Source organism: Typopeltis vanoorti, chromosome 15, assembly GCF_054136105.1.
Source record: "Typopeltis vanoorti isolate ZY-2024b chromosome 15, IOZ_Tvanoo_1.0, whole genome shotgun sequence".
Taxonomy (NCBI): domain Eukaryota; kingdom Metazoa; phylum Arthropoda; class Arachnida; order Uropygi; family Thelyphonidae; genus Typopeltis; species Typopeltis vanoorti.
In genome coordinates, this window is record NC_143563.1 from 12132656 (window position 1) to 12151325 (window position 18670).

The window sequence follows — 18670 nt, forward strand, 5'->3', positions numbered from 1 at the left end:
GCTTTCTTACATCTGTCTCTGTATTCTCTAAGAGGATAAGCTGACTTATTTACCAGGAACTTTTGATATGCTTTCATCTTTTCCTTCACTGCCTCTTTTACTTCTTGTGTCTGCCATGGAGTTCTGATTTTTCTATCCTTGCAGACAACCTCACCACATGCCTCTCTGAACTGAATCAAGCAGTTTTTTCTTCAAGGTTTGGTTTCTGTTCTCAAATTCTTTCATTTTTTCTTCAATAATCTTTGTGTATTTTAGTCTACAGCTACATCTGAGAGCTGCTCAACTTTTGTTCGCTTTAAAACTTTCTTACATGTTATTCTTTTCAATATGAAATTCAATTTTATCCTGCTCAAGACTAAATAGTGATCGCTTCCAATTTCAAATCCTCTGTACACTTTAGTGTCCTGCACGGGAGAAAACATAACTATCAACAATAACACAGTCAATGAGACTTTTCTTATTTCTTGCCTCTTCTCTCCATGTGAATTTGTGCACATTTTTATGTTGGAATATGGTGTTAGTAATAACCAGTTCATGTCCTGAGCAGAAATCCAACAGGTATTTGCCATTGTTATTAGCTTTGCTCTTTTTTCCAAATTTCCCCGAAATATTTTTGTATGTCTCACAATCACTTCCTACTCTGCTATTTAGATTCCCAACAAGGACCAACTTTTTCTTTTTAATTGTGTTGGTAGCTTTCTCTAGAGTCTCAAAAAATTCTTCCACTTCTATCTTAGTAGGGCCTTCTGTGGGACCATCGGCACAAATAAGTCTCGTTGTCCAGTTTTCCATTCTGACATTTACCCACATCACTCTACTTGAGACTGCTGCCATTCAAGAAGATTAGCCTCATATTTAATGTTGAATACTATGGCTGCTACTCCTTTTCCTTGATTGTCATTGCCTGAATATAACATTTTGTATTTATTGCTCAGAAAGGTCTCACAAGACAAAAACTGGTCAAAGACCAGTTTTTGTCTTTTTTTTTTGTTTCAGTCATGCCTATTATATCGATCTGGTACTTATCTAATTCCTCAGCTAGCTCCATTTCTTTGCAGTTCGGGCTTCTTATGTTGATAGTACCAATTTTCAACTCTGGCGATATTGAGTTACAGTGTGTTTTAGGGTTTGTTCCAGTAGCTGACTTTTCGCTGTTCGCCCTGGTTCCTTGGTGAAAACAATGGGGGCGTTGTTTAACTGGGCGACACCCCAGCCGGCATGAAATTTTTTCATGTTGTACCATCATTTTGTATTTTGCTTTAAGCCAATAAGAATACAATTTGGTGGGCTAAATCCCAAATTGCCAGCTCCATCCTCATTCGTTCAGTATACAAGTAGATACCCAACAGGGTGCACCACGAGAAGGTGAGGATTGGACATTAGTTCAGAAGTCCTGGTTGGTTCCCTGCATTCCTCTAAAGGCTATGTGGAGGTCTCCTCTCAGTTATATAGCTTTGACCCTTAAGCACCCCATATATTTAAAAGTTATATATATATATATATATATATATATTTGTGTGTGTGTGTGTGTGTGTGTTTTGAGGCTGGTTATTATAGGCTATATAGTGAACAGATGGCGTATTTAACATTCCTGTGAAATTAGTGAGTTTTATTGTTTTAATGTGTTCTTTTCTTAGAATAATTAGTTTTTATATATATATATATATATATATATATGCTTGTCCCAATCATGCCATTTCAGACATAAACAAATATATCGAGCATGAATTAACTTTTGAAATATCTATCCCAAATCCTTCCAATCTATATCCCCATAATTGAAGTCCCCTCATGTTAATTGCTCAGCCTGCACTCTGTGCCAAAGATGCACGGAATCAGCTCTTCCTCTGGACCCCTAGGTCTATAACAGCGACCAACAATATATTTTTTCTCCTATTTGCCTGTAGCTCACATCAGAGAGCCTCGAATGAACCACTTCCCTCAGATCTAAAATCCTCTTGAACTTCTGTTTTTGTTGGTCAAAGTTTTTGGCTCTCATTAGAATGTAATATTCCTTACATTCTTTCCCTGTAGCTGCATCATTCTGCCAATCAGGTCTCTCTGATACCAACTAATACCAAAAACTCTCCTTTATTTTTGATACTTCTGGAATTCATGTATTTATCATCGCTTTGGGTCCACAGTTACCCTTGCATATAATTTTCAACTTATTCAGATTCGAAACCTGGGAAAACGCATCCAGCTGTTCAAGATCATCTCTGCACTCACACTCATTTGTCCAAGAAATGGCAAGACACATGCTTGAATCCACCTCCCCCACCACCACCTATATTACTAGTTCCCATGATTTTGCACTTCCAACTGAACAACACTCTTTTGAAACATTAATTCCAAAAACCATTCAAGTACAGTCCATTAGGGATATACAAGTCTTTTTGTCCATAAAATCACCCCATACACCATAAACTGCACACCGTTTCTCCTGCACATTCTTATCATGGACATTCCTACCATACCAAGGCAGCAAACTCACAATCTCACTCTTCACTTTTTGTCTCTTTCAAAAACTCTTCTATCCTCTTTCACTGATTATTTTTCACCTTTCAAATCACTTGTGCCTAACAAAACAATCACTTCTCCCCTCTACAAACTAATGGCTTCACTAACGTCCTCGATCTTTGCACTGGGAAAAATGCATTTGTCACTTTCTCATGAAGTACATCACTTATCACTGAACTTCCATACAACACCTTCTCCTTACTAACAATTTTTTATACTTTTCCCATTCACTTTTTCTACTGTACCGGACAATTTCTCCAGCTGCTCAAGTTCGTGTTTTGTCGTGTGAAGGTTTGTACATAAGCAAGCTATTTTCCTCCTCACTGTTCACCTCATCACCCACATTATTTTCAGCTGCATTCATCATGCCCTTTTTCCACTACATTCTCTATTTGGTACTCTTTCACTATCCTGCCTTATATAATTAATATTAGTTACTTCACTCTTTCAAAAACATATAAAAAATTATCAACATTATCATTATTATCAAAAACATACTACAGATGCTCATAATAGCAAATTCCTAGGGGCTAGAAACAGTTAGTTACAGCACAAGGTTTGCTATAGTGAATTGAAGTAAAAAAACACTGCCCCCCCCCCCAACACCCTGCTTTATTCCCATGAAACAAAGGAAATCATGGCAAACAGAATAAAAGATATGGAAGGAAATTGTATACTGATGATAGAACACAGGGGATTAGGGAATAATGAATAAAGCACACAAAATAACAACATGAAAAAGTACAAATATAAACAAATACAGGGATAAAAAAAATTAAATAATAAAAACCTCAAAGAGTATGAAATTATAAGAATTAAAATCTAAACTCAGAAATGTTACATTAGCTTAATAAATGTCACCAATTACATGAAATCTTCATAATAAACTAAATATGTGCGGTCTGTACTATTAAAATCAAAAATTGCCTGAAAACTTCAGCAGTCATTGGTCATCCCAATTAGAAAGAGGAAAGGGACAAGCAACATTAGTGTGCATTAGTCAGTATGTAGGAGAATAGTGATTGACACAGCTGGTGTGAATATGAGCTTCTTAAGTGGACAGAGAGAAAATGATGTGTAACTAGCATAAACTGATACTGTCTCTTATAGCTGTAAATTAAAGGAATTTTGCACAATTTATGATATTTTTAAAATTTGAACCTTAATGAAAGGCATGAAATTTGTTTGAGTAACAGCTCTTTTGCATATGAAAGATTCTTTATCCATAAGGTAAAAAATTCTAAATTTCTAATTCAGAATATTTCAGTTTCTGACCAAATTTTTTTATATTAATAGTACACAAAATGCCTGCACAGAAGATTTTAGATAAGTGACATTAGTTTAAGCCAATGTAAGAAACATTAATTCTGGATTTTCATTTTTATAATTTTATACTGTTCTAGTCTTCTTTGTATCTCCCATTCTTGTTTGCTTTTTGTATTTTTTCATGTTGTCATTCTGCATGCTTTATGTATGGTTTGTGCCAGTCCCTAACAAGTTTGTGCTTCCCCAACATAACTGCCTTTTCCAATTCATCTGCTAGCATAATATGTCCAAAGTATATTAACTTCTGTTTAGCAAACATTACCTCCAAGGAACATTCTGTCTTTATACTCTCTAAAACAGGGGTCGGCAACTGGCGGCCCATAAAAGTTGACCATACTTACATGGCATGTGTCCCGTATATTGAATTATTTAAATAATACATTTTATAATATGAATAATAAATTAAAAATAATTTTATACTATACTTCGTGATATCTCCCATGCAACTTGGAAATACCAACAAAAGGAAACTTTTGCTGGTATTATTGAAGATTTATTGTACACATGGAATTTTCAACTAGATTTGTGGATTTTCATAAAAAAATAGCATCGAAATGTGATTATGTTTGAATGCTTTTAATGTCAACATTGATCAATGCTTACCAAAAAAAAAAAAAAAATTGAAGGATTAATCAGTTCCGCAAAGATAGTCGCATTTGGAAGCAACTACATTTGCGAATAAGCATTTTCTGCCATGAGTTTTAGAAAAAATAAAATTTCTTCTCGACTGACTGATGAACATTTGCACCTCAAAGTGGATCTAGATAATGTGGCTAAGAGAAAACAATTACAAAAGTCACATTAAGCAGGGAGACATATGTACATATTGTGATGGATACACTATATTACTTTGTTTTTACATGATAATAATTTTTCATTAAGTTTCATATCTTGTACTTTAAATACTTCTGTGTTTTTTAAGATTGACATAATAAAAATTGATAACTTAAGATTTTTTTTTTCACTCACTATTTTCTCTTAAATAAACACTTGCGGCCCGATTATTAAAAATAAAAGCTGAATGTGGCGTGCGAGTCTGAAAAGGTTGCCAATCCCTGCTCTAAAACATTCTTATTAGTCATTCTCGGAGTCCATGAGATTCTTAATAGCCTCCTCCATGCCCATAATTCAAATGAATCAATTATCTTTCTGTCTTTGTTCTTAATAATCCAGATTTAACATCCATACATCACTACCGGAAATACCATTGCTTTGACAATTCTAACTTTTGTGGTCTTACTCACACCTCTATCTTTTATAATTTTTGTCAGATTTAACATAGCTTTTTTTTTCTCCATGACTATCCTTCTTTTAATTTCATCTTCACATTTACCATCATTTCTGATTCTGGACCTCAGTAAATCATAACTTTCAATGATCTCTATTTTATTCATCTCTACTATATATTCACCTAAATTGACAGAAGCCATCACTTTTGTTTTGCTGATGTTTAAATTAAATCTGGCTTTGTTACTTTCCCTCTTAACCAATAAAATCAACTGCTCCAGATCTTTCTTAGTTAAGTTTCTGTTATGAGGGTTGTATCATCTGCATATCTTAAATTATTTATTTTTCTGCCACCAATCTTAACAACAGCTGGGTCTTTGTCTAAATTAGTCATTCTCATAATAACATTTACTATAAATATTTAAAAAGATAGGGCAACAGTATACAACCATGTCACATCCCTTTTTCCACTTGAACACTGTTTCTCCAACGACTGTTTTTAATGAAGATTCTTGGTTGTCATACAGTTCTCTTATCAAGAGAATTAAATGTTCAAGTATTCCCACTGATCTCATTACAATCCACAGTGATCCAAGCAATAAAAAGATTTCTTATAATCAATAAAACAATGAATACTTCCTTCTGAAATTCTCTTGTTCTTTCCATAATCCATCTCATGTTTTGCTCTACACAGATATATTTATTAAGTATTTATTGAGAATACTTAATATATTTAATACTGAATAAATACTTAACATTTATTAGGTAACTATCTGGTGTGTCTGCATTGTGAGATGAAAAACCTGCATTTCTAAGAGGAAAAATATATTCCTATACTATAATATATTCCTACCATTAAGACCAAATGAGAATGGCTAACTTACCTTAAGATGAAAAGCTCTTTTAAAAGGTTCTTCACATCCTAGACAGGATTTGAACAAAGGTCATTCCAACCAAAAGGGCTGTTGTTACCAATGGAGGTGCCTTTTTTTTTTTTATTATTATATCAAGATCAAATCTTCTGAATAATAAATGCCTAAATCTATGTTATCAAAAGTTCTACACATATTAGTTTCTTCATAACTGATATTCACATTCTGATATTCATGCACTAATGCACATAAGGAGAGTAATAGTGTAATAAAATGTGAACTTTCTACAATGGATGATACATGTGCATTATCAGATGCAACCAGCATACAATGATTGTCTTCTGAATGAGAAAAGCTGCTGCATGCATGCACACACACACACACACACACACACACACACACACACACACACACACACACACACACACACACACACACACACACACACATTTATTAGCAATGAAGAAATATTTCCTACCTGATGTGGGCTATTTACAGGAGAATAAACTGAGCCATCACTACTGTTTCCTGCTGTATTTCGTGAAAATACTGGACTCTGGGTATGGGAATAGACTGATGAGGCACTATTCACATGTCTGTTCAAAAGGGGACTTTGAGTTGGGGAATATGATGAACGTGAACTACAGCTACTAGTGGGCCGTGCCAATACAGGACTGGAATTCTGGCTATAGGGACCATAGGCAATTAAATGCCTTGCCTGGGCTGGACTGACTTGACTTATTATTACATTTTCTATAAACAGATCAAGTCAAAATAATGTTTAAAATATTAGAATGTTTTGCTTTTTTTTTTTTTTTTTTAAATCAACATTATAGAATAATCTATGAGGGTGGTCTGAAACGTTCTTGGCCTCGACCATAGATGGCAACACTATCAGCAAGATTTTTTTTTTTTTCTAAGTCGGTACATCTGTCATAAAGCATTCATGTGAAATTGGAAGTCTGTGTTGTCTGTATCCATTTCAAGAGATACAGACAACACTTTTGCTTCAGACAACTGTATAAAACAAACTTCTATCAAGTAGTTTGTTTTATACAGTTGTCTGAAGCAAAAGTGTTGTCTGTATCTCTTGAAATGGATAAAATGAGTATCGCGCAGTTACAAAATTCTTTGTGAAAGAAGGTTTAACACCAAAAGAAATTCATTCGAAGTTCACAAAAGTTTATGGGCACTACTGAAAAAAAGAGAGCCAAAATTATTCAAATTAAATGGATATTGAATCCTACATTATTTCAAAGCCAAATAGAGAAACTACAAGAGTTTCGTGCTGAATATAGAAACTATAAAAGTCCCCTGTCATGAAAGGTTTGCTTATGCTTCGATACACCAAAACTTTTATAGTTTCTCTATTCGGCTTTGAAATAATGTTGGATTCAATATCCACTTAATTTGAGTAGTTCATGGGCACCCTTCTCCTTGGTTTTCGACAATTAAGAAATGGGCTGCCAAGCTTAAATGTGGCCATATCATTCTTGATGATGATCCACGTGAAGGACATCCAAAAAGTCTAACACCACCAGAAATCATTGATCAAGTGCACAATATGGTATTGGATGACTGGCGAGTCAAAGTGCATGAAATTGCTGAGACTATAGGCATTATTTCAAAGGAACATGTAGGATATATTTTGCATGAAGAATTGCAAATGAAAAAGCTTTACGCAAGATGGGTGCTGTGCTTACTCACAGCAGATCAAACATGCACTAGTATGAAAATCTCTGAACATGCTTGAAGCATTTTAACATGAATAAAACCGATTTTGTGCATCGATTTATTACTATGGATGAGACTTGAATTCACCATTACACACCAGAATCCAAACAGCAGTCAAAAACAGTAGACAGAAGCCGGTTGTTCAGTACCAAACACGATTCCATCAGCAGGAAAGGTCATGGCATCAGTGTTTTGGGATGCTAAAGGCATTCTGTTTCTTAATTATCTTGAAAAGGGTAAAACAATAACCAGGGAATATTATTCCGATCTTTTAACCAGACTAGACGAAAAAATTTGTGAGAAAAGACCTGGTTTGCAGAAGAAAAAAATCATCTTTCATCAAGACAATGCACCTGCCCACAAAGGTGTTTTGACAATGGGAAAATTAAGGAATCTGCACTATGAATTGTTGGAACATCCTCCCTATTCCCCAGATTTGGCTCCCTCTGACTTCTATCTCTTCCCAAAACTAAAACTCTTCCTCGCTAGTCAGCATTTTTCTTTGAATCACGAGGTGATTGCAGCTGTAGAGGAGTATTTTGCAGATCTTACTGAAAACCACTACAGGGATAATGGTGCTGGATCATCGCTGGAATAAATGTATTAGTCTTAAGGGATTTTATGTTGAAAAATAAAAACAATTTTGAAATTATAAATTTGTTTTTTCATTATTAGGCTGAGAACTTTTCAGACCACTCTCGTATACTGTATTAATGAAAAAGATATTTTAAGTACTACTTCAGAATATGAATCACCTAAAAAAAGGGAGGGAAAATCAAAAATCATTTAATTAGAACTTACAATATAATAATTAAACATGTAGACAGACTTAGGTGATGGCAGTTGTGTATCTTCTGTTGTATTAAACAACACCAACAATAAAATATTAAGTAAACGATATTTCATTGAATTTTAAAACTAGAATCTTCAGAGTACAAATAACTTGTTACAATAACACAAGGCAATAACAATTGGTATAGAAAACTATTCAAGCTGTAACTGATAGAAGAACTCAAGTCCTAACTTGACACACTCTAACATTGGATAAAAAGAAGCTTACAAATGTTGGGTTGAAGATAGTATCATAGACATGTCTCCTCAACAAGTATCAATTCTGCCATTTGTTGAGATTAGGATAATACTTCATTACTGGTGCTGACTTCAAAATGGTCTCTCTGACTCGTAATAACTTCTATATAGCACTGCAGTTTTCTTCCATCTAATCTTGTGCAAAGGGGAGGGAAGGAAGTATCCAAAGTATGCTCTATATGCTCCTGACTTACAATAATAATGGTAGCAAATATATTTCTTATGTTCTCCAAGCAGAATGTTAACATAAATTAAAGATACCAAGAAATTATATACTTGGTTTAATCCTTTATCCAAGTGTAAGCAAACAAAGTTTGCACCTGAACTATTTTCAGGGCAACTTGTATATGGAAGCTTATGACTTCACATCGCGTTCTTTAGTATTCCATAATATATAGTATCCCATTATACATATCCCTATGGGTATGTATAATGCTATGCATTATGGGAAGGGTCACTATCCAGACCAGTTTAAACCTTTATTGAGGTCTCATCAGTGGGAGCCAGACCCAGAGGTGATACCAAGGTTCATGTAATGCAAAGGTCATATTTTCATATAGGAGTTGCCAAAAGGTGTCACACCTTATTATTAAAATACTCTGGATTAGAGATAGTTGTTGGAAGTTTTTCCACTTGGTTATACTATAAATTAAAGATACCAAGAACTGAGTGGAAAAACTTCCAACAATTATCTCTAATCAGGAGTATTTTAATAATAAGGTGTGACATCTTTTGGCAACTTGTATATGAAAATATGACCTCTGCATTACTTCAACCTTGGTATCAACTCTGGGTCTGGCTCCCACTGATGAGACCTCAATAAAGGTCAAAACCGGTCTTGGTAGTGACCCTTCCCATACCCGTAAGGATGTGCTTTGCATCATGGGATACTAAGACAAGTGATGTGAAGTCACACACTTCTATATACGAGTTGCTCCAGTCCTGAAAATAGTTCAGGCGCAGACTTGTTTGCTTACACTTGGATAAAGTATTAAACCAAGTATATAATTTTATTGTATCTTTACTTTATAGTATAACCAAGTGGTAAAACTTCCAACAGAATGTTAACAGTTTTTACTGTCTATCCATAGTAAGTCAAGTCACATGGCATTTCTTCGACTCCTAGGTACCAGTGAGATTTGGTTGATTGAAAATGATATAGTTACAGGGATAGAATATAAATGGTATTTTGAGGGAGAATAAAGGGAATATGACAGGAGGTGGATATTGCTGATGATAGCTGAAGAACTTCCACCAACAAAATTAGAAGTTTAAAAGGATTTTAAGTCTGAGGAAGATGATTCATTTAAGGCTATCTGGTAAGAAAAAGAGGTCAATAGAACAAAATATATTGTTGATTGCAGCTATAGATCTGGGGGGGGGGGGTGTCCACAGAACATGATTCCCTGCATCAGCAGATTAGCAAGGAAGTGCAGGCTGAGCAATAATTATGGGAGAGGGGAATTTAACTATAGAGACAGATTGGAAGGAGGAAAGGCAAGATGGAAGTGTAATTTACAGTTGCTAAGGGATAATTACCTGAAACAACATGTCATGGAGGGGTAATAGATCTGGTAATAACATCAAGTGACCATGCAGTCTCTTCTGGATCTGGCTTCCACTGATGAGACCTCAATAAAGGTCAAAACCAGTTTGAGTAGTGGCCCTTCTCATAATGCTATGTATTATACACACACAATGCAATTAATGTGAAGTCTCTACATACAAGGAACCTATGAACTTTGCTTACACTTGGATTAAGAATATATATATATATATATATATATATATATATTAGTTTTTAGCTTTTCTTAATCATCTTAACATCCAACATCCTAATATAAAATTTACTGCTGATCTAGAAAATAATAACTCCTTGCCTTTCCTGGATGTCATGCTTACACGTTGCTCTGAAAGATTAAAAATCTCTATATACAGAAAACCTACTCATACCAATAGATATCTGCATAATCTTTCTCATCATTTTCCACCACAAAAACTTGGAACTATATCTACCTTAGGACACAGAGCACGCTCTCTCTTGAATGAACAAGATGAACTACAAAAAAGAAATAAATCAACTCTCGCTTATCTTTAAACAAAATGGTTACTCTGAAAAAAACAATTAAGAAATTTCTTCTGGATCCTCCTAGACAGTGCACCACTGGAACTAGTAATTTTAAAGGCGGCATCTCCATCCCATATATTAGCACAGTCTCTAACAAATTAGCAAAAGTCCTTAAAAAATATAACATCAAAACGTTCTTCACCACCCTTCCAAAAATCCGTTCTCTAATCAGTCATCCAAAGCCTCCTCATCACAACCTAAAATATCCAGGTGTATATAAATTATGGTGCGATTGCAATATCCTTTATTTCGGACAAACTAACAAATCTGTTGAGCAACGTATAGAAGAGCATAAAAGAGACATCTCTTACAAAAGATCACATGCAACTGCGTTATCCAGTCATGTTCTTTTTTCAAATAATCCTAATGATGATCAACAAAGCCACTCCGTTTGCTGGGATAGATCAGAAAATATTTTTCGCTCTGATGATGAGTTTGAGAGAAAAATTATAGAATCAAGGGAAATCCTTCTGAATCCTGTCCACTTAAACAACAATTTGAGTTATAACATCCCAGATAGCCATGCTGCAGTTATTCAATGTTGGCGTTCGCGTGAGTCTGCACGCATACTTGCAATAAACAATGGCACGTCTGTTAGAACAACTTGAAAAAATACGTTTTTTATGTATCAATTATGTGTGGCGATATTTTACCTGTATTTTCAAGTTTTTAGATACTTCAATGTTTATTACTATTCTCTTCCTTTAAGAATACCTGATGAAGGCTATTATAAGCCAAAACTAGTTGTATTAATCTTATTAAATCTTTATAAGTAATCCAGTTTTTAAGTCATTAAATCTATTTTAAAAAAAAAATATATATATATATATATATATATATATATATACATACATATACATATACACACAAGAATATAATTTCTTGCAATCTTTATTTTAATTTATAACCAAGTAAAAATACTTACAACAAGTTATTTAAACTATCCTGTAGGACAACTATATCACCTTTATTAACTATTATTCTCCCCTATTGTGCATTTTCAGCAAACAACTGAATATCCTAATCTTTAAATCTTTCTCTATATTATTAATATAGAAATTAAAGAGTATAAGTCCTAGTACAGAATCCTGAGTCACTTGTCATCCTCATTCTCCTAGATTCCACTCCATCATATACTATTCGTGTCTACCCCCCCCCCCCCCCAATCCATGCTATCAGCTTCATATCCATTCCCATTTGCTCCAACTTTTATATTTTAACAAGCAGTACTCTGTCAAATGCCTTTGCAAAGTTTATCAGTATCATAGTGTAGCCATTTCCCTTATATAATTCTGAACTCAATCTATCATAAAATGTGAGTAAATTTCTAAGGCAAGACCTACCGTTTATAAAACCATGGTACACACCATATAGTATCATATTCCTATTCACCTGCTGCTAGATTTTACCTTTTAACCAACTTTTCCCATACTTTAACTACCACTCCTGAGATATTAATTTGTCTATAATTTGCACTGCCTCTGTTTGAAACCACCTTTATCTACCTCCATTTTGACATGAGTGTCACATCGGCTGTAAAATCTCCACTTGGATGATGCACTTTTGCAAAATGATTATCTTACCATAAGCAATGATTAAAATCATCATTTCATAGTCATTTTTCCTCTTACTAACTACACGACAAAAAAATTTTACTTTGGATTACTTTGACCAGTTTAGCTAATTTTTTCTCATAATCTGGGTTTATGATACAGTTTAATGGAACAATTAAACAGCAGGTTAAATCATTTCAATATTTCATATATATTACAGAGACATCTTCAGGAATCAAATGTTAAAATTGTAGTAGCACACACAAAAACACACAAGAAACAATAAGTGGAAGAAATTAAATTAGACTAAATGAAGAAAAGCCTTACAAGTGATAGCCTCTATGGGTGCTGTTGGCTAGCCTTAGATACTGGCAGAAGGCCTAAGAATTAAAGTTTCCCAAGCATACGTACATGCATGAGTATGTATATATGATTGTTGCTTTTGGCAGAAAAATGAGTGAACAGAATTTAGAATACAACCTAAATACTTACTCACTCCTCTACTTGGTTAATCTTCTTGATGTGGGTATGCAGTTAGATACTGCTTCTCTGAAACAATCAGACAATTTCCCATACACTACATACATTCTTTCCTTGTAGCTTCTCAAACAATGGCACTGCAATAACATGCCTCTAAGTATGCCACAATTACCATAAATATGGGAAAGATGACTTCTGCATTACTTCAACCTTGGTATCTCTTCTGGATCTCACTCCCACTGATGACATTTAATAATATTAGTCTTTGGGGATGTTTGCTTGTTTGTTTCCTGGGGTATACAGCGGTTCTGCTTGTGGTCGGTTTTGCTTGCCACTGAGTAAAGATCCCACTGAGTTTCCTGTCCTGCAGTGATGAGTTTAGTAGTGATCCTTTTAGGGTTACACAGTGAGATTTAGAGTGAACTTGTAGATCACTCTAAAGTTATGCACTTTCAGTTGACAAGAGGTTTCATATGGTGTATCATATTGATGGTAGTGGATTGCAGGAAATTGATTAGGCTCGGGACTAGGAGATAATGGTGCAGAGCACAAGAACAGGTAGTGGATTGCAGGAAATTGATGAGGCTAGGGACTAGGGGATAATGGTGAACAGAGAGTTGAAGTTCAGAGGGCATATTACATAAGTTGGTAAAATAGCTCAGATTTGTTAGTTTATTTTAACAGTATTGATTGTAACACAGAATGATAAGAAAATAATTAATATTTATTAACTTCTTAGCTGATATTATATCCAGCATCTACAGAGCACAAGAACAGTTTGCCACAGTACACAAAACAAGCAACAATTTGGTATAATAGTGAGACTAGTAAAAAAAAAATTGTAATGGACAAAGAGAGAAAACAAATATTAATTAGATCTTAAAGTGACTATCTTCCAGATTTTTGATAAATTTATACAACCATACTTGTTGAGGTTTGGGATATTATTATTATTATTATTATTCAGGCCTCCAAGGAGTCAAAAGACTCATCGAGGGAGGTCCTTCCTAAGACATAAAGTCTGTCAAGACTCATCGAGGGGAGGTCCCCCCCTGAGAAACACAAAGTCTATCATATCACTCTTTAAACTCACTGACCGTTCTCGCTCCCACCACTCCATCAGGCAATGCATTCCACGGCCCAACTACCCTCCGCACAAAGAAACCACTCCTTACCCTCTTGCTCACAGTTTCCTTTCGTAACTTCCAGGGATGGCCTCTTGTCATCACTCCTTCCCGCTGTTCAACCAAGCGAAAGAACTCCCCAGTGTCAACCCTGTAATCACCTCTCAACAGTTTAAAAGTCTCAATCAAATCACCTCTCCTTCTTCTATCCACCAAACTCTGTAGTCCACATTCTCTCAGCCAATCCTCATAACTATCCTTGTACAGTCCTGAAACCATCTTTGTATCCTTTCCACAGTTAATTTATCCCCTTCAAATCCTGGGGACCAAATCTGAGAACAATAGTCCAAGTGTGGTCTGATCAGAGACTTATACAACAGAATGATAACCCTCTTATCTCTGCAGGTCAGTGTCCTTCTCATAATAGCAGCAATCCTCTGTATTACCTTCACCACCTTTGCAATATGTCCCCTAAACTTCAGGTTTCTATCAATCATCAACCCCAGATCTCTTGTCTCCCCTACTTCCTCCAGTATAACTCCTCCCATAGAGTATGCAGCATCCCATCGATGTTTCCCAAACCTCAAGACCTTACATTTCGCTTATATGTTTTAAAGCAAAAAATCTCTCAGATTTATAATGACTTCTGTGTAGCACTTTTCTTCCATCTGATCCTGTGTGAAGAGATATCTCAAAGCATGGTCTACTAGACCCAACCGGCCATAATGATAATGCCGAATGCATTTTTTATGTTTACCAAGATGGATGTCAACAGTCTGTCCATGATAAGCCAGGTCACAAGACACTTCATAAACTCCTGGATGTGATAAAGAAGAGAGTTGTCCTTAGGTGAAGAGATGAGAGTTGCCAATTTGACATAAGTTTAAATATGGTGCATCGTTGATACTTATTAAGCATTCTGGATATCTTTTCAGATGTGCCTTCATTGTATGGGATGGTAACAGTTTTGCTGCAGTTAATAGGCAATGGAGGGGATTTCTGGAGAGCATTTAGTGTTTTTTCTATCCTATGGGGATTATAGCCACTGGCTAAGAAAGTGTGCTGCAAGAAAGTGAGTTCAGTGGTAAGAGCATTGTCATTGAAATAGATAATCAGCACTGTGAATTAGTTAGGATACCATACTGTTGAGCTGGATGATAGTGCAAATATCTCCCTGTATGTGTGGGTTTTCTATAAACAGAAGAAGAAGATAATGAACCATCAGGAAGCTGTGTAATTAGTGTATCTAGGAAAGGCAAATAGTCATTAGCTTCCTGATCCAAACATAGCATAGCCAAACCACTGGTTTGAGAGTGACTGTATTCATAGCCAAGTTTTCAAGTGTTCCATGTAGAAACTGGCTACAGGGGAAGAAAGACCAGTGCTGTCCCATCTAGTTGTTTGTATATCTTTCCTTTCCATGAAAAATAACCTGCATGTATTATAAATTTAATTCAAATATATATGGGGCAAATGTGACTTTAGCAAATCAAAGGTTTCAATTAATAGTACATTGGTAAATAGCGAAGTAATATCAAAACTAATCATTATGTTCTGAACTTTTTAAGATATGGTTTTCTAATCTACTTTTCAGGTGAATAGAATTTTTAACAAAGGAGGAGAGAATTGGGCCTGGTTGGCCAAGTGGTTAGCGTATCTACTCTCCAGCCAAAAGGCTGTGGGTCTGAATCCTGCTGTGGGCATGGATGTTTGTGATTGTCTGTGAAAATACTAGTGGTGGTGGGTGGTAGATGGCATTGGTGTAGTTGCAGTTAGTTGTAGTTGGTGTAAACAGAGAGTTGTAGAGTAGGTGCCCTCCTCAATGAGTCTTTGAACTCCCTGGAGTTGTCACGTAATAATAATAATTATTATTATTTGTGAGAGGGGGGGGGGCTAGTTATTTAGCAAGTTTGTATGTGGGACTGTTTATACTATCCACAAGTGGGCATAGGGTTTGTGAAACTCCCAGCATATATGGAGTACCTAAAATAGACCTAGAGGCACTAATGCATTATTGACAAAGCTTGAAGAAAGGAATCCATTCACCACAACACAGTGAACCAGAGAATACAGTGGGCCCAATTACTGAGGACAGGTAGAAAAATTAATTATTACATTTAATGATATGATTGTAGCCCTCTCTCCAAACCATATCAGTAAGTTAAGTTAATTTTTTTTATATATATCACTAAATCAGTACATTTTAAATGTGTGTGCAATTCTGGAAATAATTACTTAATTACTAATATATACCCCTCTAGGACAGGACTATCATGTGAAAAGTTATCCATGCTGTACAAGCTATCATGATGCAAATTCTGGACAAAAACATAGAAATGTTTTTGTCCAGAATTTCAATTATTATTGCTGCTATGCAAAAAGTGTTTAAAGAAAGCTGAGAAAGCCTGTAAGCCTTCTCAGCATTACCTTAACATAGAAATTATTTCACATCACTGAAGAATGAAATTTTGAATTAAACCAAGAAACATGAGTCATTTCTAGAAGAAATTATCATGATTAGTTGAAAATGTTATATAATTAGAATATAACTTCAAAGGATAAAAATAGGGACTGTTTTGAGAAAAAAATTTCCAACTGAAGTCACTTGATTTTGTCAGTCTTTAGAAAAATATGGAGCAAGGGTGTTAGAGCTGGGTTCTTTACTTTTAGAGTGGTAAATGAGTGGAATAAGCTGCCAGAGTCTGTTGTGGTGAGTGAGTTAAAGTGCTATGACGGTGAGTGAGTTAAAGGCAAGATATGATAGATACTGTGAGAATGTCGTATAGTTGTGTGGACATGATGGTTAGGGCCTCCCTCGATGAGTCTAAGGACTCCCTGGAGTCGCCCATAATAATAGTAATAATAGTAATAAAATATACAGAAAAATTCTTCTATTTGAAATAAAGCTTCTATGTTAAAAATATATTCCAAATGAGAAATTTTGCAGCATACAAAAGCTTACGTTCTGCCATTATAAAATGTCAATTTGAAACTCACCATGTGAATAATTACTGTTTCCTTAATTAACATATTTTGTCATATTACTCACCAAAATTTATAAGTATGAACAGGTATCATTTTCCAGTTTCTTAGAAGCCAGCAAAGAAAGTCTTCATTCATCTAAAAACTCATTAATTTATAGTAGAGCAAAATTAATATCTATTATTTTCATTCTATGACTGTATACCTGTCATTCATTTCTGTGGCAGTATAAAAAGAAATTCAAGTAACATTTAAAAGTTTTTCACATTTTATTTGGAATAGATGTGTGAAAGAAACTAATAAGCCACTACCCTTCCTGATAGAAATGAACTAAATACACCCTCTTTTAAAAATTGGATTGTCAGTTTTTTTCTCTTGTTGCCTACTATGTATTATGTTGGATTACATGCTGTTCTTTCTTCAGATTTTTTCACCAATGCTGCAGTATCCTAGAGCTATGTATGTTTATCCACAGTATTTCTCCTATTCATAAAATGGCCTTCTCTCATTAATTTCAATAAACTCCATTCTCCCCCTTTTAAACTGACAAACTGAGCAGTGCTTAAATAACCAACTTTACACACGCTGATCACATTAGCATATTTCAATGGAATGAGAGACAACCTTGTCAACTTCTACTAACGAGATGTAATCCTATCTAATTTCTCACAAAAAGAAAGAGAGAGAGAGAGAGAGAGAGAAGGCAAGATATTTGCTGTTACCAATGATCTCACCCAGATTGTTCGGAAATCTCTCAATGATCTTGTCTGTAGATGTTTCTCTACAGTGTTTCTGTAAATACACTGTAGATGTTTAGCATTTAGTGAATTCAGATAAAAACTTAGTGTTGATTTCTCTACCACTGAAATTTCTTCACTACTCACAGTAATGTTCATCCTCATGTGTAGTATAAAAATGCCAAGTGGCTAAGATATCTTCATGATTTCTCTGCTTTATTCCTTGGTTCAATTATCCTCTCTAGTCTCTGATCCAAGCATATACACACTGAAACAATTCTTGCAAGTTTAAATTAATTAATTCCAACCAGAACAGAATACTGTGAGGAACTGTAAGTAGAGTGGATAAAGAAAATGTGGAGCCCCTCTCACCAGAAAAATTTTCATTTGGATCCTCCTCCACTTAGGCATGAAGTTGAAAGAGCAGTTAAGCAGCTTAACAGCAATAAGGCCCAGGCACAGATGGAATCCAAGCAGAGTTAATTAAGGCCACAGGGGATGGAGGGATAAGAGTGTTTCATAGATTGATTACAAGGATATGGGAGACAGGATCATGGCCTAGAGACTGGTGAAAGTCAGTTTTCATACCACTACATAAGAAAGGTGATATGAAGGCATGCAAGAACTATAGAACTATTAGTTTAATATCTCATGCAAGCAAAATTTTATTGAAGATCATGCTAAATAGGATTGAGGCAGAGATGCCTGAGGAACAAGCAGGCTTTAGGAAAGGTAAGGGCACCAGAGATCAGGACCTCAGACAGATTATAGAAAAATATAAAGAATTCAGACTCCCTCTGGTAATGTGTTTCTTAGACTACTAAGGTAAAATGATCAGTGGAAGAACTAGGACTAATATTCCTAGTACTTCAACTCAATCCTAGCAAGACTGTGTTGA

General features: G+C 35.1%; 1 protein-coding gene across 1 annotated transcript in view; it reads right to left on the reverse strand.

The window, feature by feature from the left end:
- LOC150098390 (nuclear hormone receptor FTZ-F1 beta-like) overlaps positions 1-18670 on the reverse strand; it is a 164420-nt gene that overhangs the window by 81749 nt on the left and 64001 nt on the right. Inside the window, exon 3 of the mRNA XM_090405189.1 lies at positions 6424-6698. Within this exon, the coding sequence (XP_090261315.1) occupies positions 6424-6698 (275 nt within the window). The remainder of the gene's footprint in view (positions 1-6423; positions 6699-18670) is intronic.